At 40.7% G+C, this 23,309-nt stretch overlaps 1 protein-coding gene across 1 annotated transcript in view; it reads right to left on the bottom strand.

Moving 5' to 3' along the window:
- SLC1A1 (solute carrier family 1 (neuronal/epithelial high affinity glutamate transporter, system Xag), member 1) overlaps window positions 1-23,309 on the bottom strand; it is a 77,365-nt gene that overhangs the window by 25,550 nt on the left and 28,506 nt on the right. Inside the window, exon 2 of the mRNA XM_012652895.1 lies at window positions 12,486-12,626. Coding sequence (XP_012508349.1) covers window positions 12,486-12,626 — 141 coding nt within the window. The remainder of the gene's footprint in view (window positions 1-12,485; window positions 12,627-23,309) is intronic.

Raw genomic sequence — 23,309 nt, 5'->3', positions numbered from 1 at the left:
AACTTTGATGATAGATTCTGTTCTCTTTCTCTGGGAAAAATGCAGCTTGGTGTGCTGAGACTTTCTTTTCCTGATGGTAAGACAATTAAAAATACCAGTTACGCAAGGAACAACAACAGCAACAACAGAAATATCAACAGGAATCAAAGGCCGAAATTCAAAAACAAATGAACTACCTCATATTCAGTTTAGGTCTCTGAAAGAAAGAGCAAACCATAATGCAAATATACGAGTTTGCTAAGTATATTATATGACTATAAAATGTGCCCATTTTATTTTAGAGCTCAGTATATTACATGGATAAACAGCTATAATTATTTATAACAATAATGGTAGGTTAAAAATAAACTAGAAAATCACCGCCTTAACAGACACTAAGTAATTTGTATAAGCACTTGTAACCCTCATCTAATACAGGATCTATTTTCAGATATATTATTCTTCTTTGGTAGGTGTCCAATTTAAGTAGATTTTAGCCCCTAAAGTGCTCACAAGTGACAAGAGTCACAGGGTGGCTACGGAACTGTTCTCAGGTATGTGTTTGGTGCCCTCTCAGGATTTTCTTCCAGCAGTGAAACAAATTAAACCTATGTCAGTAATTGTTTCCAGCATACGTTAATATGTCTTAATTTGTCTTAATGATTTGGCCATGGGCTGCTGCGTCTGCCTGTACTTCAGGACTCCGCTGGCAATAAAAGGCTTCATAATAATGAGATTCGTGGTGGAAACATCTTAAACAAATGCATCCCTGAGCAGTCAGCCAGCTCCTCTCTGTTGCGGCACAGCAACTATCTTGCAGTCACTTTAAGGAAGGGCTTTAGTTCCCATTCCTCTAATCCACCTCCGTCCTACACTTTTCCTGGAGATATCAGAAATTTACTCGTCAACAATCATACTTCTCTGCACTCTATAGTTACCCCTCTCCCTCTCTAGTCATCAATGATCGGGGGCACAGCTGGTCCCCAAATCCAGGCTCTTGGTGGTGACCACCATAAAGGGAGGGAACAAATACAGGGTAACAGCCTAATCTTTGAAAACCTCTATAATAGGAACATTACAAAACTTAATGACTATAAAATGTCTGTCTGGATTATTGTAAACACCCCACCTGCCAATTATATCCATAATGATGAGGGTGATAATTATAATAAAAATAATGATAATGATGACAACAGACACTATATTGAGCACTGACTGCATGTAAATGCATCATCTTTAATTCTCATTATAACTCTAGGGGGCAGGCAGTATAATCCCCATTTAAAGAGGACAAAGCTGTAGCTCAGGAGGGCCAATCCATATACTATGATCATAAAGCTGGTGAGGTGAGTGGTGGGGCTAGAATCCCAACACAGGTGACCCCACAGGCCACATTCTTAACCACTATTCCCTACTTGCTCTCTCCGACACTGCCCAATAGAGGTTCCCGATGATGGACATGTTCTATATTTGTGCTGTCCAGTGGAGTAGCCACAAGCTACATGTGGCTAGTGAGCACTTGAAAAAGTGGCCAGTTCACTGAGGAACTGAATTTTAATGTTATTTAATTTTAATTAACCTCGAATTAAATAGCCACAGGTGGCTAATGGCTATCATATTGGACAGCATAATCTCTAGACCCTACCAGAATGTTCAACATTTAGTAAGCGCTCAACAATGTTGAGTAAACTAACTCACGACTAACTCCATGATCAAATTCAGTAAAAGCTCTTTACCTTGCCAGCACAGGGGCAGGGAGGGGAAGACAGTAAACTAAAATTTCCTGGCACCTACTTCCATCATAGTGCTGACCGTATTGCTCTAAGCAATCCACGTTCCACGTTGACAGAAAGAGCTGTGCTTATAACAGGTAATCCTCCCCTTACAAACTAGCCCATTTCAAAGGGCCACTTGTGTGTAAGAAATCTGGAACTCAGCAGGTAGTCTAGTCTCTTAGAATCCACATACATGTACATGGTTTAGTTCGGTTCCCCAGGCAGCCAACGAAACCACTTTTTACCCATAAAAGACCACCACATGAGAACATATTTAGCATCTCAGTGTTTCTCAGCCTTTTTATTTTTTTATTATCATGGGCCCCCTTCCCCCAAACCTTTTAAACATTTTTTCCTAATCGTCACCCCTGTGAAATTTTAATACCACAAACTGAATATCTGTTTATATACTAGATGAGAACGTGTGGTTTTTTCTACATAAAAACAATAAGATTATCTCTCCACCCTACCTCCCTACCAAATAAAAACAATTTTCGCTGCCTTGGGGGCCATACTCTCCAGGCATCTATCTGCGGACGGCACCTCTCCATCTCTTAGTGGGGGCAGGTCAGACGTCGTGCCCACCTTAGTCCCAAATGAGCGAGACCCCAACTGAGCTTTGTCTGGGTTTTTACTCTCAACAACCGTCTGAGTTTCTTGCTCTCAGGCCATCCCTGGGGCCTGGCGAGGTCTGGAGGACCCCCTCTCCTTACAGTCCACTCCTAGAACTCGTTTCTCCTGGGAGCTGACGGCTGTCCTGTGGGAGGTGACAAATGAGAGGGAACCGTGCATTCATATATTACTAAACAGGCATGATGGGGTCTGCACAGAAATCAATAATGTTTAAAAACGTTTATAGTAACTGGACAGTAATGTTATTTCTGTTGAAGGTAATAATAAAACATAGGGCCAGTATTTTGTGTCTATTTTTTGCAATCATTTTTCTAGTGATTCACTTTTTTAAAGAGACAGGGTCTCGCTCTGTTGCCCAGGCCACAGTGCAGCTGCACGTTCATAGCTCACTGCAGTCCTCCCACCTCGGCCCCCAGGTAGCTGGCACTACAGGCACACGCCACCACACCTGGCTTAGTAATTCCCTTTTCTTATCGTTTACGAAGGCTAGTGATCTCTGACAGATTAGAAATTTTAACAATTGGATTTCCCCCATGCAGTTTAAAACAACATGTTTTGTGAAGTCCTGGTGCAGAGAACAGGTACTGTGGGCTTTTGGAGGACCCTGAGGTGTCACCAGATTGAGATGCCCAGGAGGGACTCGATGGAGCAGGTGGCACCTGAATTGGGCAGAAAAAGAGCAGGATTCCAGTTACCAGTGAGCCCAGGATTGTCCTTTAGAAGCAGGGACAGTTTTGAGGCTGTGGCCTAGAAACAGGGATAAAATCCAAGGTTGTCCTTGGAAGTTGGGGGACACCTGCTAGCTCTTTATTTTAGAAAAAACCATTTGCTTTTTTCACCTCAGGAGAAGGCTCTGACAAGCTGGGGTGCTGGCCCCCGGCCAAAGAAGCAATCATCTGAACTTTTTATAAAAACGCTACAAAGGAAGCCAATGCTTGGCTAAACAATAGCATGTTTTAAAAATAAACATCCGAGGGCAAAAGACTCCTCCTAGAGCTCTCTGATTAAGCTACCACCCACTGAGAACAAAGTTTTCGTGATAATCTCTCTCCACCTTGCTGTTTAGGTATCAAAATTAAACCCCTTATTGGAAGTTCTTTTAGGTCTGGCATTTGATGGTGCTTCACCATGGAGAGTGGACACAAGATCCAAGAAACTCACTGTTGCCTGGGAGTTAAAACCCACTGTGTGGATGAGACTCATCTCTCTGTCATCAGCAGAGAGGCCACCAGCACAGACAAACAGAAGCATGGGCTTCGGGGGGACGGACTGGGCTCCACTCCCAGATTCAGTTTCCCCATCTATAAAGTGGAGGTTTTTAAACAGCATTAAAAAATCGATAATTGAGGGGAGCAAAGTGAACAAACTCAGTTTGCATGCTGTTGTGAAGACTAGAAATAACGTCCACAACATGCCTAGTACAGCACCTACAACTTCACTGTGCTCGGTCAACAGGCCCCATTATTACTGAATGGATGGCAAATGGGACATGTGTCCAAGAGCACCGGAAGGCCCTCAACAAGCATTAACTCATTCATTCCCTCACTCACTCATTATATGGTCACTAAAGAGGTCTTTTAAAAACAGAAATCAGGTCATTTTACATTCTGGGATAAACTTCCAGTGCCACCAAAGATAAAAGAGGAAATCCTTACCCCAGCAAATAAGACCTGCAGGAGACACCTGCCTGCCCTCCGGCCCACCCTCAGCCACCTTCCTGTCTTAGCACCTTCTCCAGGCCTCTTCTCGAGCAGACCAAGCTCCTCCCCACTTCACGGCCTCTGCACAGGCTCCTCCCTCTGCCCAGACTGTTCTCCCCCACTCCTCATTGGCTTGTAAGTGCCTTCCTCAGAGTCCTTCCCCAAGCATCCAGGCGACACCAGTCTGTCCTGATTTCATTTCTTGGCATCCTGTGAATATCATATCTCACAATTTTTATCACAGGTTCGTTATTCAATGTGTGTCTTTCTCCCGAGGCTGTGAGCTCTATGAAGGTGGGAGACCTAGATATCTGCTTGTTTGCCAGTGCACAGGCAGTGCCCAGCACAGGGGAGACGCTCCATAAATGTGTTGATCGAATGAATAACATCGTTATTTATGTACAGTCACCTGCCCCAGATCCCGCTCCCAGGCTCTGGCCCTTTGGCAGCAGAATGTTCCAGAAGAGTTGTCAGTCTCAGGTGCTGTCCTTATGATCTGCGTGATCTTGAAAAAGTGGCTTAATCTGTCTTCAACCTCCTGTTTCCTTATCTTTAAGGATGGAGTTAAGGTCCCACCTACTTTACACATTTCATAGAGATGCTAAGAGGATTAAATAAACAAGTTGACAATTTTTGGGGGGAGGGGGGAACCAGGTCTCTCTCTGGCACCTGGGCTAGAGTGCAGTGGCATCATTGTAGCTCACTGCAACCTCAAACTCTTGGGCTCAAATGATCCTTCTGCCTCAGCCTCCAGAGTAGCTGGGACTACAGGCGTGCAGCACCACACCTGGCTAATTTTTCTATTTTTTAGTAGAGATGGGGTCTCGCTCTTGCTCAGGGTGGTCTTGAACTCCTGAGCTCAAGTGATCCTCCCGCCTTGGCCTCCCAGAGTACTAGGATTACAGGTGTGGGCCACCACACCTGGCCCACAATTTTTAAACTACAAAATGTTTCTTTTATTGCCCAGGGAAAACAAGGCTGGCCAGGATCTCACTTCATTAATCCAGGGCACAGGGACATCTCTGCAGCCTCGCTTAGCACCCCTTGAATGTCAGAAGAGAAAAGGCAGAGGGGAGCGTGCAGAATATACTTCCGGGCACGTACATGACATCTATTTTTCTTAGAGACATTAATGCCAAGAACTCCCTTAAAAATAGGTCACATCCCCATGCTAGACGATTCTGTGACGTTTACAAAATAACCTGGTCCTCGAGCAAAAGCAACTAAAGGTCCCTTTGCAGCTACTGTCAGCTGGTCCACACCTGATGTTCAAAACATGCATCGAGAAGCAGTGGGCTGGTGTCCTGGTTCTTCGGCAGTCCAAGAGCTGTTTTAACATTTTTTTATACCACAGAGCATGGTAGTATTTGTAGTTGGGACCAATTTTTCAGAAGACTCCATGAAAAAAAATAAAATTGTTCAATAAAAGCATTAAACACACCCCAGAGGATCTGAGGGACTCAACTGTTCTCTTTCAAAGTCTGTAAGAACGTTTTGACATCAGCGGCTAGCTAACAACAGCTCAGTGAGACTTTTCTGGCTTTCTGCCACAACCCGAGTATTATAGAGCTCTCTCCCTGCTTCTCCTTATCCTATAAATTTGGTGGCCAGGCTTCAAGGTAGAAGCTTCTTATATGCTGGCAAACGTTAAGAACTAGTGGCAGAGCAGGTCTTTTTAGATTGTTTTCACTTCCAGAATGAATATAGTCGGTGCACTCGTATATGTGTAGCTCAATTTGAATATTGGCCCTGTGGCTTCTGGTGCCAATTCAGGGACTTTCTAGAAACTTCTAAAAGTATCAGACAAAAAAGAGTAAAGAAAAAATTATATAGCACTCTAAAGTCACTATGACTCAGTACCATTATTATCCCTATTTTACAGCTAAGGACAAGTTAAGTAACCTTTCCAAGGTTTCACAGCTAATAAATGGCAGAACCGGGATTCACACCCAGGCAGTGTGGCTCCTAAGTCTGTGTTCTTAACCATTAGACTCTCCTGCCCCTCAGTTGTGGATACTTCCCCACCTGAGGCTTGTTTGGTGTGTCCCTCTGGGCAGAATGGCACAGGAGAGAGTCACTGCTATCACTTGCTTCCTGTGCCCACAAGGTCACGGCCAGTCCCCTCAGCAAGGCACGTGAAGCCAATAAAGCCACATACTCACCCTGTCCATCCCATTCCTCCTCCTCCGGCTTCCAGCATTCCAGTTAACATCTCACTCTCCCCCCAAGATGCTAGCTAGGCCTTCTATTTTTTTCTACATCCTGGAAAAACCTTCCTCTCCCATTCACTCAGTTCCTCTCCTTCCTTCAAAATATCCCCTGCCAATGCCCTCTCCACTGTCCTTAGTCCCACAAAGCACTTGCCACGTAATGTATTATTATTTCTTGCTGGGATAGGGCTTAATTTTATATCTTGTGTGCCTGACACAGCCTGGTTCACTGAAGAAGGAACGAATGAATGAATGGTCTCCCAGGTCCATGCACTCAACACGTAGGAGGATCCTTAGAATTCCTGCATGGTTTCTCCCTCCTTTTTAAAGAAACAACATCAGGTTATCTTACAGCTGAACAGAGCTGTGAACCAGTCTAGTACCAGTTTAGGCAGAAAGAGGCTCATGCATGGTTTATCCTCTGGGCTTCATTGTCTCAGGGAGAGACTGAAGCAGGGCATATTTATCTCCTGTCACTTTTTATTTTATTACTCACAAGTGGCACATTCAATAGGGGTGCTCTATGCCTTATACACTATGTGCTACACAAAGGCATTGTAGAAATCAAAATAACACAGTAAGTCCTCTGGCTTTAATAGCTGTGATCTAATGCAACACAATGTCTTGATGATCCTAGGGAAATGTTTAATTCATGCGAGCAAAACTGCTTAGGCCATTTTATTCTCCTTGTTCCCAAACAAGGCTGGGAAAAGAGAAAGGAGGCACTTAAAATTCAGGAAGAGCCCACTGGTTCCAGATGTTGCAAGTGAGGCAGGAAGTTCACGCTCAGACTATATGGTCTCAGGCTACAACCTTGTCTTCCCCAGCATGGAGTTTTAAGTTTATAACCCACCTTGAAATGGCAATTTTCATAGAAACCGAACTGTATAACAAACCACCAATGTTTCAGGAAAAGCACACATAATTTCCCCCCCACTGAAGTTGACATTGAATGCCCTTAGCCACCTATGTTTATGAGCAGCAGCTTTTATTTGATAGCAAGTTGTACAAGGCAGTAATATGTGCATCTTCCAGTCTACATCTTCTTGACAATAGGGGGACTCATGGACCCAGCTATCAGAAGACCTCAGCTCCATGACACTGTGGGTGGCAGGACCTCATCGTTTTGGAGATGGTTTTCTGTTAGTCTGCTTTCATGCAGTTGGGGTTAACAACCATTAGTTGAATAAAACTGAACCCTGTCTCAGGGAGGCACATGGCATGGTTATTTCCATAGGAGGATGTGGGATCGTTTCCAGATACACAGCTGCCTATGAGTAAATGAACACATAGCCTTAAAAAAAATGCCTTCCCCAGCCCAAATGATCCAAGTGTGTCATCTCCTGTAAGGCCTGAATTTAAAAATAAAGGTCTCCAAAAACTTCGACCGACTTTATTCTGCTCTTTCTCTAGTCTTCAGTCTCTTCAGGGCATTTATAACTCATTGCTTGGTGTGTTGGCTTATTTTGTCACCTGTATTCAATCTCAGCTAGATTGTATCGTGAGAGTCAGAGTCATCTACAGCAGGGGTCAGCTGCTGGCTGACCTCCTGTTTTTGTAAATAAATGTTTTTTGGCACAGAGTCACCCCCAATCATTTTCATATGGTCTGTGGCTGCTTTCCCATGACAACCAGATTTGGGTAGTTGGGCAGAAACCAGATGGCCCGCAAACCCTAGAATATTCACTATCTGACCCTTTATAGAAAAACCTTGCTGCTTGAAAGGTAACCAGCTCACATATATATTCTACATTTGGCTGTTGTTTAACAAATCCTGTTTATAGCTAAGCTTTTAGAAAGCTTTAACATTATTTTTCTTGGTTAAAAAGTGGTGAAAATCCTCTGCTCTTATGGTTGAGGTCAAGCCCTAAAAATTTTGATATCCTGATGTAGAAGCTGGAGTAACAATCATTTAAAACTTTTCCTTCTTAAAACATAGGGTTTGGGGTGCAGCAGTGCTTGGAACACCTTCATGTGGAGAGAGAAGCTAGCCTGCTTAAGGGACCCTGGGAGCCCCTTTAGGGAGCAGCTGGATGTCACCATTGGTGTCACATCTGCTTTTGGTTATTCCCAAACCTTTAGCAAAGCTTTGTCCCAAGCAACAGTCTGGTCTCAGCTAAGCTATGGAGAATTAAACTATTGCTCTTAGGATGGAGGAGCAAAGCGGGGAGTTCCTTAGCTCAGAGCAGGTGGCGGCAGCACAGCAGACACCAGGAGCACAGCTGTGCAAGTGGAGCGCTTCTGGCCTGGGAGGTGGTGGCAGAGAGGCCGCAGTGGAAGAGCCAGGAAGGACCTCTTCTCGAGCCTGGCTAAGAGCACCCGGGAAGGATGCTCAGAGCAACTCTGGGAATAGCACTGGAGGTGCTGTCTGTTCCTGTGCTGGTCGTAGGAGGCTGTAGTCATCATAATTTGGGCATTAAAGAAAATGTGACCTGAATTTAAACTCACTGGCTGGTAAGACCTGGATCAGGATTATTCCAGAGCTACAATTCTCAGGCATGTTCATAAGCTATTTCTTCTGTGATTTCTCTGGTGGTTTGACATAAATACAGCGCACAAACCTAAATGTTAACAGGTCCCAAACAGATATTCCTGGGCATGGCAGAAGTGTGTTCTTCAGGATATAAATCATAGGTAGGATTCTGTCTACTAGTGCCCACCTGTCTGTCTCTGAAAAAACCTTGAGATTGTATCTACTGCACTGTTTTCCTCTTTTTTTCTGTTTTAAAGCAAATTCAAGACATTATGTCATTTCATCCCTGAGTAACTCCATATGCATTTTAAAAATGAGGACATTTTCTTACACAACTATATGCCATTATCACCTCTAACAAAAATTATCAACCACTTCTTGATACCATCTAATAGCCAGTCTATATTAAAATTTCCCTGGTTACCATGACTTCTTAATCTCATCATCACATAAAAAGGGATTCTTCCCGTTTTAAAAATACAGCTATAAGTTATTTTTACGTCACCAGAGGCTTTTATGGCAGAATTTTTTTCTACCTGCTAATGTGGCAAGAGAGTTTACTTTATGTAGGAGCACAGATTATTGATCTTGGGTCTCCATTTTAGCTGTTTTTCTGCCTCTAATTTATGTATCCTTAGGGGACTCATTCAACTCTCCCCAGCTTCCCACAAGCATTCTTCTTTGGCCTAATAAATGTATAAATTAAGCTACTAGCCTGCTGGACTTATGAAGGCTTTTGCAATGTGAAAACAGCTCTTCCTGTGTATTTTCCTCAGCCACCTTCTGGGAGGGGAGGCTGAAGATTGCTGCAGGCCTTGGGGGAAGGAGCTAAGGAGCTGCATACCTGGGTAACGTTGGCACTGAGCTAGCAGGGACAGGGGGCAGAGGTGGGAGGAGGGGAGCAGAGAAACCACCAGAGGCAAAGCTGGAGGATCACGGAGCAGAATCCACCCCCATCTCTTTCATAAAATATATAAAACAAAAATAACACATAAGTGTAAAGAAAGCACAATGGATCATGTTTTCTTACTATCCAGATTGAATCATTGTTAACTGTTTGGTTTTGGTCCCAACTTTTAAAAATGTATATATAGTTTAATAAAATTTGATTGTGCATAATATCTGAATGTATAATTTGTTTTATCCTCCCACTTCATACTGTATTAGGAATATTTCCACATGTCATTAAATATGTTTCCAAAACAAGGTTTTTAACAGTTGCGTAGTATCCCATGGGTATACCATGCATTTAGATTGCTTATATTTTATTACCATTATTAAAAAATGCTGCCATGAATATCCTTGTACCTAAATCTTGGAATAGATTTCTGATTATATCTTTATGATAAATTCTGAGAAATAGAATTACTAAGCGGGAAGATCAAAACATGTTCCAAACTGTCCTCCAGAAAGTCCATTCCAATTTATATAACTAAAAATGTATAAATGAACTCATTTCCCCACAGCAGTGCCAACATTAGTATTGTTGCTTTTTCCCTTTAATCTTACAATTTAAAGCATGACTATGGCATCATTGCCCCTGCACTTCGTTCATGTCCCTTGAATCTTTGACTATTTCATTGCTGTACATCAAGAGAAAGGGTAGTGGTTTTGTTCTCTTTCTTTCTAGCTCTTGACTAGCTGCTGGAAGCTTGGTGAAGGAAAAGTGTAGAAACTACTGGACCTGTGCTACAGCTTCAAAAAGCAGCTGGGCTATGTCAGTGGAATGCTCTGAGTTGTAAATTATTTTCCTAGATTATTTGCAAGGCTGGGCTAGCACACAAAACATCCAGACTGCAAAAATATCACGAGTTATTGACTGCCAAGAGTGGCACATATTTGCAAACATCTAACATTATAGAACTAGTATATGCATTATGTATTTTTACTTTTTCTTCTACGACCTGGTTTACTACATGAGTTTTGGATTTGCTGCCTAATTTCGATCAACCTTCTATACTCTCTCCTATAAACAGAAGAGTTAAATAGTATCACTCTTCACTTGGTTTATGCACCTTGTGTAGCTGCATGCAAAATACTGTATACATGTAAAATTGTGACTATTTTCCTTGGGACAGAGCCCAATGCTTTCATGTTCTTGAAGGAGCCCATGAAAAGATTAAGAATCTTTGGTACAGAAAAAATTCTAAGGGATTATAAATGAAATGTCTGCAGGGGCCATTCAGGTAACATAAAAGAGCAAAGTGGACAAAGTATTAGGAAATAGGGAGTAGTGAAGACTGTGGCATCCTCAAATGCATTTGCTCCAACTAAATGGAGTAACTGTGTCTTGGCTCCAGACCACTGTTGGTGTATGGAAACATGGGTCTAGTGTCAGATCTTAATTTTTTTCAGAGAAAGCCAGAAATCTGAATATTTACATGAAATTTTCCAAATTTTAAATGCATATGACAATTTAAAGCTAAACAAATAAACATTATATGGGACAGACAACTGGTTGGCTGCTTTGTCCCTCAAGCTGCTAGGCTTAAATGAAACCAGGCATTTCTAAACATAATTAAATACATACATAAAAATAATTAAATGTCTTCTTTCGATTTCTCATAAGCCAAGAACACCAAGACCATTTAAGAACAAAGCTACCAAGGGACTCTAGTCTGACTGGAGTTTGGCACTTGGGAAGTTCAATGGCCAAAGTGACAGCTCTTCAAGCAACGCAGTTGCTGAATGCAGCAGATCCTGACATCCACCCTCCCTTTCCCTAGCCAATGTCCAGTACTCCACGAGGATCAGTCCCAGGACAGTGGAGACAAATGTCCTAGAAGAGGATATGTCAAGACTTCTAATTGCATGTTTACATAAAACCTTGGTTTGAAGCTCACAACACTAGTGATTGTCATGCCACATTTTCCCAATTGCCAGAATCAAGGTAAGTACAAGAAACTACCAAATGCACAGAGAAACTTACACCCAGATGAATGACATTTTTGTAAACCAGCTTAACCTCTATCTACATGATGGAGCTTGCTCTTTAAAAGAACAATATCATGATCAACAAGGGAAAAGTCATTTTCAAATTTAACTGTATCACAAGTTCTGATTTAAAAATACCGGGCTTTTAAAATATGGCACATGCCTGTATTTAAACCTTTCACATAGAACCTGGCTGCTGGTCCCCGGGGCAGATTTCCAGGGCAGGTACATAGCAAGTCCTCAGGTCTGTGGAGCAGTGGAAGTGGGTGAGGAGTGAGGGGGAGAGGGACCCTGCAGACAGCTGCTGAGAGGTTAGGGGCGGGACGGCTGCAGCTGGGAAACAAATGAGTGCAGCACTGAGAACTGAGCAAAATTGACAACTGCATTTTTCCCGAGGACACTGCCTGATACTGCCGTAACCAAATGTGCCTTTTTTTCCTTCTGTGCCCTAGATAGCATTTTATTTATGTTGAAAATGGCATCTTCCTCATAAGTCATCATGTACTGGTCAAATGAAGATTTGAGCTGTGGTAGACAATACTGTAGACACAGCCTATGACAGAGCAAAGTTACTTTGAAAATAATGAAATCTCTCCACCCACGCAAATGTACACTTTCCAAGTGAGGAGTGTGTGTGTGAGAGAGAGAGGGAGAGATAGAGGGAGAAAGGGAGAGAGAGAGATGTATCTAATGCATATCGATTTTTCCCATAATTAGAAAAGAACAACTTAGGTGAAGGCTCCTTAAGTAATCACAGAGAACATCCATTTTCTCAAGGTACCTGTAATCATGCTGGATATAATTAATGGCAAAATGATGAGTTTCAGCATCCTCATTAGAATTTCTCCAGGAAAAGCAAAGTAGAATTTCTCCAAATTTGACAGCTTGCTGTGTTCTCGAACCAAGACTCCTGTGGCAATGCCTAAGAAAATCAAGAGTTGGAAAGAAGAAAAAAGAAAGATTGTTGAGTTCTCCTGCATACATTTTGATGGGAAAATACCAAAAAATGCAAATTTTAATGTCAAGAAAAGCAGTAGATAATCTCCCATGAGTCCATAAAATTCAGACTTTTTTAAAGTCATATTTTAAAAGACAATGAGCAGAAAGTACACATTAGTCAGTAAAGCTGTAAAAAATATTCTTAACATGAAAGGTTTGTTGTCATTTCTTCCCTCTCAATTATATTTATTATGACAAAACATCAAAGAATGCTGTGAGAAAAAAATGCACCGTCTTAGTCAACCCAATGTAACTATTTTGTTTTCACACATTACCTTTATTTTTTGTCAACTTGCAGAAATATTTTACATATTTTATAGTTTACATATCGGCTTTTATTTTTCTCATATTTTTATAATAAGTACTCTTTTTATGGTAGATTTTTATGATAAATACTCTTCCCTCTTTATGCAACCTTTGTAATTTTAATAGCAACATAACATTCTATTGATTTGATATATTTACCACAGTATCGAACAACTATGATCTTTAATTCTTTGCATTCTTTTCAGTTATTTCTAGACAATGACCTGTTCAGGTATATCTGATCAAGAAGCTTTTTATGAAGTTTCTGATCCCAAGTATCTTGTATGAACAGGTTTATAATTATGTGAGTATAGGGACATATTCACTTTTATTAATAAGAAATGCTGTACATGCTCCAAAAGCTTTGCCTTAACAAGATGCCTATATGAAATCCTTCAGTCGTGTGAACTTTTGACAACTAAAAATCACACATTTTTAATATTCTTTAATCTAACAGCTTCACTCACCCCTCCCCTCAATACACACACCCCTTTTTAAAACCGAGAAATAAATGAGTTGGGATGACTTCCACACCTGTTTTCCTTCGTCATCCTCTGATAGGTGACCTGCTAATTGACTAAATGGCAGGAAGATTCAAGGAGGATATCACTAGATATGTGAATTCACAGACTCAAATAACTAGTTTGTGAAAACCCAGAGTTGTTCGGACACAGTTAAAAAACTCTAGGGCAATGAAAAGAGATATGAATTATAACCAATAAAGAAATTTTCATTTAAATTCAGTATCCTTCCCATGCCCACTAGTCAACCAAATAGGTGAACCTCACAAGATGCATTTTCTATAATAACCTTATACTTAGCTTAATTTTATTTTCCTACATATTCTATTAATACCTTTTCCTTGATCTCTTTATTTTGTGCATACATTACTAAATGAATTTCAGTATACACTACAGAATTGTGAATGCATAATATTAAATCATTTTTGGAACAACAGTATACGCATAAACATGTGCCAAATTGTAGCAAAGACAAACAAAACACCTCAATCCTGTTTGGTTCCCATTTTAAAACCTAGTGTTAGAGACTCTTAAATGGCCAAGAACACCAAGATTCAAAATATTTTAAGTACATTTTAAAAGCATGATGCACACACTTCTTGCTTTATAAATTGCCTGTGTTCAGCTGTTCTATATGAACATACCTATATCACGCTGTAAGGATACTCTGTAATGCTCAGGGCTTTAAAAAACAAACATTCTCTCTCACACTATTTAGGTTGCTTCAAGTAAATTTTTGGCTTCTATGTCAAAGAAAGCTCAGTACGTAAAAATAAAGATGTATCTGTGCTCAAAAACCAGCCACAAGAGCACTCTGTTGAGTAGCAAAAGAACCTCAAGTGCCCCAGTCTTAGGGTTTATATTACTAATGATTAACTGCGCCTCTAATCATCTCCACCCCAAATGAACGCAGGGCAGTTAGAAAGAAACGCACTTGCTATTTTTCAGCCTTTAGCCAGATATGGGTTTTTATGGGAGAAATAAGAGTTGCCAGGGAGAGAAGCCTGAAAGAATCAAAGGTGACATGCACAATGAATAGACTTTCTATCAAGCTTGTTCTCAAAACTGAGTACCACAAAGTGCACTCCAATATTTCTCTCTCTCTCTTCTCTCTCTCTCTCTTCACTGAAAAGAATAGAAATACCAACCTAGTGCTGAAAAAGCAGTTGAGAGATTCAGAGATGTCACCCTAGGACCCTCAAGACCAAGAAGTGGCTGGTGAATGACCTCGCCTAGGAGTTATACCTTGTAAATGGGGATGCTTTATCTTGGTCTCAAATGAGTTTGGAAATAGCAGATTCAGGACAAGGAAAATCACTGGAAGATTTTCAGGTCCCAAGATGAGGTCAGGATCTCACAGGGCATAACCCACCCTCATCCATTAACAGAGTCAGAACCTTGACTGGATTAAGGAGCATGGAGAGGTCCCCAAAGCCAAAAGCTTCTGGAAAGAACTGCCCTCCTGGGCATGTGCACGCCAGGCCCACCTGGTAGGGCCACTCACAGAACTAGGGAAGGTGAAGATCAGGAAACTCCCTGAATGGTATAATTCTACATAGGACTTCAGCAGGGCCAAAAAGGAACTCCCAAAGGTAAAGTAATTACCTGGACCCAGGATCCCAGGACACCATTCTTGGGCCTCCTTCTCCCGCCAAGCAAGGTGATCCCAAGCAGGTATAGGGGTAGCTCGGGAAAAACACTGCGGTTAGACAAGCAGGCTCAAGTTGTGGTTCTACCACTTGTGAGGTGTGTAACCTGGGCCATGACTTCAACCTCTCCTACTGGCAAGTGGTGGGGAAAGGGCTGGATCAGCTGCCTTCAGAGGTCCCTTCCAATGCCCAAGATGCTGTGATCACCCCTGAGCCTGGTTTCCTCAACTTTAAAATGAGATCACATGATCTCAATTCCAAGAAAGCTATCTAGGCTTTCTTCAGCTTTCATGCTAAATGTAAGTATGTTGGTAAAATAAGCAAGAAAGAAACACAGGAGGAAAACAAGCAAGACATCAGCTGGGGATTCTTCTTTAAGTTCAAGTTCAAAGATGCAAGCTTAAAATAGAAGATGCACAAAATATCATCTCTTCATGCCCTTGATGTTTGGAAAAATTGCCAGTCCAGCAGCCTTGTCTCAGAGGTTCTGAGGTGATTCATTTTTTATTTCTAAGTTGATTAAAAAAATTATTGCTCAGGAAGCAATACTGGAAATCAGAAAAGAACAAATATGTCACATATAGTATCAACATCAGCCTATCTCCCCTCTCCCATTTTTTCCAAGTCTTAACCAGTCCTTGTTCATATGCACACACACTTTTTACAGTTATATTAATAAAATTAACCTGGGGATAGCAGCTGAATTGCATATGACTCAGATTTATGAAAACAGTATTGTTCCTGTTTTGGGGTATTTGCAGAAAAGAGATTAAAATCTTCTGTGCTATTTTAAATCAAAGCCCTAGAATAGTTCTCCAGTACACAAATATGTTTTGGCTTGATTAAATAGGAATTATTGGAAAAGGAAAAAAATATTTTTAATTATCACTTTAGCAGTTATCTAGCCATACCATCATGCTAGGCACTATATTAAGCAAATTAACTATGTGTCCTTTTGCCCTTTGGGAGCTAATCTAAGATGAACATTGATGATGAGAAAATAAGAACAGAATGAATATTTATTAACAAATGACTATGTACAGATGCTGGACAAATGGAAGGATGGCTTCTCTATTCTATCCTTATGCTATAATATATCTGTACCCTTTTCTTATCTTTTTCTCCCTCCCTGAAGAGCTGAGTAGCTCCACTAATGCAAGCTCTTCACAAGAAACTCTGGCTCACAATGAGGTATCACTTAACTACAGTAAAAATGGCTTTTATCAAAAAGTCCCAAAACAACAAATGTTGGTGTGGATGCAGAGAGACAAGGACACTCATACACTGCTGGTGGGACTGCAAACTAGTGCAACCTCTGTGAAAAGTAATATGGAGATACCTCAAAGAACTACAAGTAGAACCACCATGTGATCCAGCAATCCCACTAATGGATATCTACCCAAAGGAAAAAAAGTCATCCTATAATAAAGACATCTGCACGCATATGTTTATATCAGCAGTATTCACAATTGCAAAGATGTGGAAACAACCCAAGTGCTCATCAACACATGAGCGGATTAATAAAATATGGTAGATGTATACCATGGAGTTCTACTCAGCCACAAAAAACAGTGGTGAACTATCTCTTATATTATCCTGGATGGTGCTGGAGCCCATTCTTCTAAGTGAAGTATCACAAGGATGGGAAAACAAACACCACATGTACTCACCATCAAATTGGTACTAATTGATCAACACTAATATGCACATATGGAAGTAGCATTCATTGGTTGTCGGGCAGGAGGAAGTGGGGAGGAAGGGATGGATAAATTCACACCTAATGGATGCAGTACGCACTGTCTGGGGATGGGCAAACTTGTAGAATAACTCTGACTTAGCAGTGCAAAGGCAATATATGTAACCTCAATGTTTGTATCCCCGTAATATTTTGAAATTGAAAAAAAACCAAACTTTTTTTTTTATTTCAGCATATTATGGGGGTACAGATGTTTAGGTTATGTATGTTGCCCTTGCCCACCCCCCCCGCCCTAAGTCCGAGTTTCAAATATGTCCATTCTTTGGGTGGTACGCATTGCACTCTTTAAAAAACCAAACTTTTGCTTAAAAAACACGTCTGAGTCTGTAAAGCTTTTATTTTTTGTTTTCAAATCCTTAAACAAAGTACTTACTATACTAGCAAAATATGATCATAGCTCTACTGGAAATAAAAATAAGTGCATTCATCTACAACTCACCAACTCAAATATATGCAAGGTGAAATTGTTTTTATTTTTCCATATACTATTATAGTTAACCATAATAGTTAACAATATTGAGCACATTCTATATATCAGGCCCTGCACTAAACACTTCAAATGAATTATCTCCTGTATATTTTCTCTTGTAATTTTTTTTTTTTTTTTTTTGAGACAGTCGTTTTCTGTTTCCTGGGCTAGAGTGCAGTGGCAGTCATCATAGCTCACTGCAACCTCAAACTCCTGGGCCAACCCATCCTCCCCACTCCAGCCTCCCAAGTAGCTGGGACTATAGGCGTGCACTATCACACCTGGCTAATTTTTCTTATTTTTTATTTTAGAGATGGGGTCGAGCTCTTGCTCAGGATAGTCTCAAACTCCTGGCCTCAAGTGATCCTCCAGCCTGGGCCTCCCAAAGTGCTAGGATTACAGGCGTGAGCCACCGCGCCCGGCCTCTCATACTTTTTAATGGCTATAAAACTATAGGAGTTTTTGGTAATTTTTACATTAAGATAAAATTCACATTACATAAAAATTTATCATTTTAAAGGGTACAATTCATTGCTTTTTAGCATATTCAAAATGTTGCACAACCATCACCATTATCTAAAACATTTCCATCACCCCAAAAGAAACCCCATTTCCCCTCTCTCCAAGGACTCCTAGTAACCACTTGTCTACTCTCTGTCTCTATTGATTTGTCTAATCTGGCATTTCGCATAAATGGAATCATACGGTATGCAGTCTTTTGCGCCTGGCTTCTTTTACTTAGCATAATGTTTTCAAGGTTCATCTATGGTGGCAGGTAAGTGGTTTTTTACTTTTAAAGTATTTTTCATTTATCATTATATCATAAGCATTTACCCCAAGTTAAACATTTTCATCTTTTTTGCTGTTTGTATGGACTTGCTTCTTGACCATTAACCAAAGGTTAAATACTTCAATTCTTGACAATTTTGCTGAAAGTTGCTGATTTTTCCTAACAACCAAAGGAGAAAAGCATGAAATATGATGTATTTTCAGGTTTCAGGGAAGAAAGCGCACTAAACACATTCTAACAAAGAATCTAAAAGTATACTACAAAGTATCTAAATTCAATAAAAAGCAATAATCACTTAACATGCATTAATATCCAACTACATGCCAAGCACTATGCTGAGTGCTAGAGGATTTGAAGGGGAAGGATTAAAAAAGAATACAATTTTGTTATTATTGCCATAGAAATGTTTTCCTGCATGGATGACTCTGTCCACTATGAACAGGAAATGTGGTTTGCACTGTTTTGTCAATAGCAGCGATTGTTTACATTGAGTCATCTATCCCTTTTTGTCTACCACCTACAATTAAAAATTCAATCTGACTCAGGAAGAACGTTGATTTTGGTGAGGATCTAATGGGTTCTCCAGGGAAGAGATTTGGGTTTACAGGAAGTACAGTTTCTGTCTGGCACGTTACTGTGCTAAACCAGCACCTACGTGCCCATTAAGAGTGGCTCTTCTCCCTTCAGAAGCAGCTCTTGAATCAAAGGTTGCACTTTATTCTGCATCATGACCGCACTGAGTACACTTACTTGTGCTTTCAATGCTTTGAAAAATTAGTGGTCCACACTGGAGAGTTTTGACATTTCAATTATCCAGATTTCTGATTAGCCACAATATTCCATTGTCCACCGTGTCAGACATCAGAGCTTGTCATATTACAGAATTTGAGAGGAGGGAAGAGTTGGGCTCTCTTCTTGGCATGATCTCTAATCCCCTCCTAATTCCTCCTCCTCCCCAGACCTCCTCCTTTTTGTCAACCCAAATAAAAACAAGAGCAAAATAAGGGAAGGAGCCAGGTCATTCACTTTCCATTATTTACGGTGCATTTTTAGGAAGACATTAAATATTCAAGTTACTCTCTCCGTCTATTTGGTCTAAATAATAAGAAAATTCATATACAAAATTTGCCTCACTGTCCAACTCCACTTTATTATCTGATAGCACTCAAAGTACTCATCATAGTGCTCAGAACTCTAAAAGGGACTAGGCCCACAGATCATGAGCAAAACAACCCTACCGTGGTGAAGTAACCAAGTAAATAAACATTTAAAAAAAACGAGAGCTGCATTTTGACCTAAGGCAAAGGCTACTCCTTATCTAATTCATCCTTCATTCCTTCCTACACTTACTCATCTTCATAGTCATTGGTTCACCAGTATATAGGTTTATTATTCCACTCACTAATAAGTACGCATCAAGCATTTGTTGCGCTCCTACACAAATAGGCGTTGTGGCACTCTGTGTGATGCACGGCCCCACCCTCAGGGGGTCACCTCGAGAGGCAGATAGACAAACCATTTTAACACAACTGCGAGAGTGTTAGCATGGACGTGAACACAGTCTCTTCAAGAGGGTAGCAAGGTCTGGCAGGGAAAGGAGGAGTAAGAGTTAATAAGAAAAAAAAAAAAAAAAAAAAAAACAAAGAAGAGAAAGGAAAAGAAAAGAAATATTTCAGCAAGACGGAACACCGCGAATGCTTGGAGGTCAGAAATCTTGGCATATTTGAACGACTTCGAGCAATTCAGCCCAGCCAGGATTAGGGAGGAGGACGAGAAGCAGCACGAGTAAGAAGCAGCAGATGGTGAAGGACCCCGTACACCAAGCTAAGGATTAGAAGTTGATCCTGAAAGCAGTGGGAAGCCACTGAGCATTTATTCCTTCACTTGAAGGAGTTTTGCATTAGAAATCCTGGAAGCAGGGACACCAATTAGGAAGTGGCTGCTGTGATTCAAGGTGAGAGGTGCTGAGGAGTGGAGAAAGGAAGAGAGTGGAGCTCCAGGATTCTTGCTAGTTTTCTAGCTTGGGCAACAATGTGGGCGGTGACATCTACTGCGATGTGGGATTTGGGTAATTCTGGAGAAAGACGATGCATTCACTTTTAGATGGGACACTGAGAGGAAGATGTTTAATGAACAAGGGATATGTGAGTGCGGAACACAGGAAAGAGACGTGGACAAGGCATGTTGATACAGATGTCAGTGGCATGAAGGCAACTGAAGAGGTGAGGGTGGTGAGGCCAACTCAGACCGTACACTGAGGGGTATGTCCTGTTAAAGTTAGTGGTCCATTTATCAAAGATCTGGCACCATCTCTGTAAATCAGACCATCAGCCAGTTTTGCTTCTTCCCACCATCTTAAACCACAATGCTCTCAAACAATATGGAAATCAAACTTGCATTTTTAATAAACATCTTGTTTATTAAGCATCTTGTTCCCAGAGATGACTTTCTCTTAGGGAACTCTTGCTAATTAGCACTATTAGCACATCATGGCCCAACGCATGAAAGTGTCCATTCTCTTAATACCCCAGCACAGCAGAGAACAGACTAGAAGGTTTAAATGAGACTTTACTAAAAGATAGGGAAGGCCAAGAAGGAAATAAACATAAAAGGTAACATGCACGTGATAAACTGGGTAACAAGATGCCAGTACTCATTCATTCTTAGTGGTGACCCCAATAAGAGAGTCTCCAGATGTGCTTCCGGTCTTACTCCAACAGTAGCTTCATTTCTTGCATGTTCTAAAGTTCAAGTTCAAATTCCTACTTCTTTTCAGAAGACTCACCACTTCACCATGATGAATACTCAGAATGTCTACTCCTTCAAGGAGGTAAACCCCACAGTATGGCTTCAAAACAACAACATATAACACAGTGGTCTCAAAACAACTCCAAATGAGGCAGACATTTGCACAGACATTAGTGTTGGATGGGTGTGTCATTTTTGTTATACAAGCTTAGAAACAATTTCTGTGGATCCTTTGTGGGAATTTTATCTAAACTGAGAGCCTGGTTTGATGATCTCACTCCAAACTGAGATCCAAGAGAAGGTAGAGAAGGTAGTAAATGTAATACACTGTAATAGTCTAGTTTATTGATTGTAGAAGTTCATATAAAATGTGAATAATTAATCCCATAACAAAACCCAACACTGTCTGTTTAGAGGGCATGTCACTTTATGAGCTATTTTTACACAACAGGGTAGATATACCTACTGTAGTCATTTTCTATTGCTAGTTAACAAATCATACATTTAGTGGCTTAAAACAACACACATGTATAATATTATCTCGAAATTTCTGAGGATCAGCAGTCTGGGCACAGCCTCACAGGTCTCAGAAGGCTGTACTCAGGTGCATTCCCTTCTGGAGCTCAGGGCTCTCTTCCCAGCTCCTGTGCTTGTTCCCAGGACTCACTGCCTTGTGGCCCCTGATTTCTTACTGGCTGTCAATGGGGACTGCTCTCAGCTCCTAGAGTCCCCCATTATCTCTTGCCAGGGGGTCCTCTCACCACATGGAGGCTCAGCTCTTCAGAGTCAGCAGGGGAATGTCTTCAGGATGGGCCCAGGCTCTCTCTTCAGGGCCTTCACCTGATCAAGTCAGGCCTACCCAGGATAGCTTCCATTTGGATAACCTCAAAATCAGCTGATTAGAGACCCTAATTACATTTGCAAAATCCCTTCACCTTTGCCACATAGCATAACCTAATTACAGAAGTGAAGTCCCGTCACAGTCACACTTAAAGGAAGATCATGTGGGGCATGAACGCCAAGGGATGGGAATCTTGGGGACCATCTTAGAACTGCCTACCACACCTACTTCATGTCCCTCCACACCGAGTAAAACTCTCATGCAACGCTGGCATTAACTTTATTCCTTGACAGTAATTTTGTCAGAATTCTATTCCATGTACAGAATCTGAACTGTTGATTCTTTGAAAAAGTTATTATTCTGAAATATGTCAGAGAGAAGTAAAAAAGCATAAAACATGCACACATCCACCATCTAGACTGACCAAATCTTTAGCATTTTATCAAATTTCCTACACATCTTTTTTTTCCCAAATAAATCACTGTGGTTGGAAGTCCATCGTACCTCCCCCAGTTCCAATCTCTCTTTCCCTCCTCACAGATAATCACTATTTTGAGCCTATTTTTTGGTCCATGTTTTTATACATATACTACATGTATCTCTATTCATTAAAATGTGCTATGCTACTTGTGTTTGAAAAATCTGACTCACATAGTATCAGTTTGGATGTATTCCCTTGAGTTTTTTTCATTATGTTTTTGAGACTTATTAATATTAATACAAGCAGATCTAGTTCACTTAAAGTGCTGTTCAGTATTCCATACCACATCCCCTATTTTGTGTTCTATATTATTAAATTCTGCTTCTCTAATGATTTCTTTTCTTTTAATATTTTTTAGGTTTACTCTGGTTTTTTTTCTAACTTTTTGAGTTGATTGCTTAGCCCATTAGCTTTGTTTTCTTTATTCAATATAAGCATTTAAGACATTTCCTCCTAAATTCTGCCTTGCTGTCCTGTGAATTACTATATAGCATTTTCACTGTTGTTTAGATCTAAATGTCTTATAATTTCTTTTGTGATTTCTTCTTCAAACTGTGAACTCTTCAAAAATATGCTTTTCAGTATCCAAATGTATGAGGACTTGGGGGCTTTTTATGTCCCTTCTTTTTATCTCCCTGTGATGCATTTTCACTGATTTTCTCAGCTGTCTTGCAGTTTACCAATCCTTACATCAGCTGTGTTTACTGGATGTTTAATCCATCCACTGTTTTAAATTCCACTCAAAGTTTCATTTCTAGAAGTTACAGTATCCTTTTCACACTATCATTGTTTTATTTTCCACTTTCTAGTCCATCTATTTTTCTTTAATCACTTAAAATATATTTAGTATACATTCTTTCAGATTGTTCTATCATCTCCAGTTTTGGGGATGCCTATTCTCCTGCTGTCCTTTCCTTTATAGTCTGTAATTTTTGATTGTAGGCTTATCTTTTTTGGGGGTGGCTTTTTTATGAGTTGTGAAAGTGTCCCTGTAGGTACTTGTTTTTGTTGGGGACTTAGGAGTTACAAGGCTTCCAGGACAGTT

The sequence above is a fragment of the Propithecus coquereli genome, unplaced genomic scaffold, assembly GCF_000956105.1.
Source record: "Propithecus coquereli isolate 6110/MARCELLA unplaced genomic scaffold, Pcoq_1.0 Scaffold403, whole genome shotgun sequence".
In the NCBI taxonomy this organism is placed as follows: Eukaryota; Metazoa; Chordata; class Mammalia; order Primates; family Indriidae; genus Propithecus; species Propithecus coquereli.
Note: the sequence above shows the minus strand (reverse complement) of the source record. Positions and strands in the feature narration are given on the sequence as shown.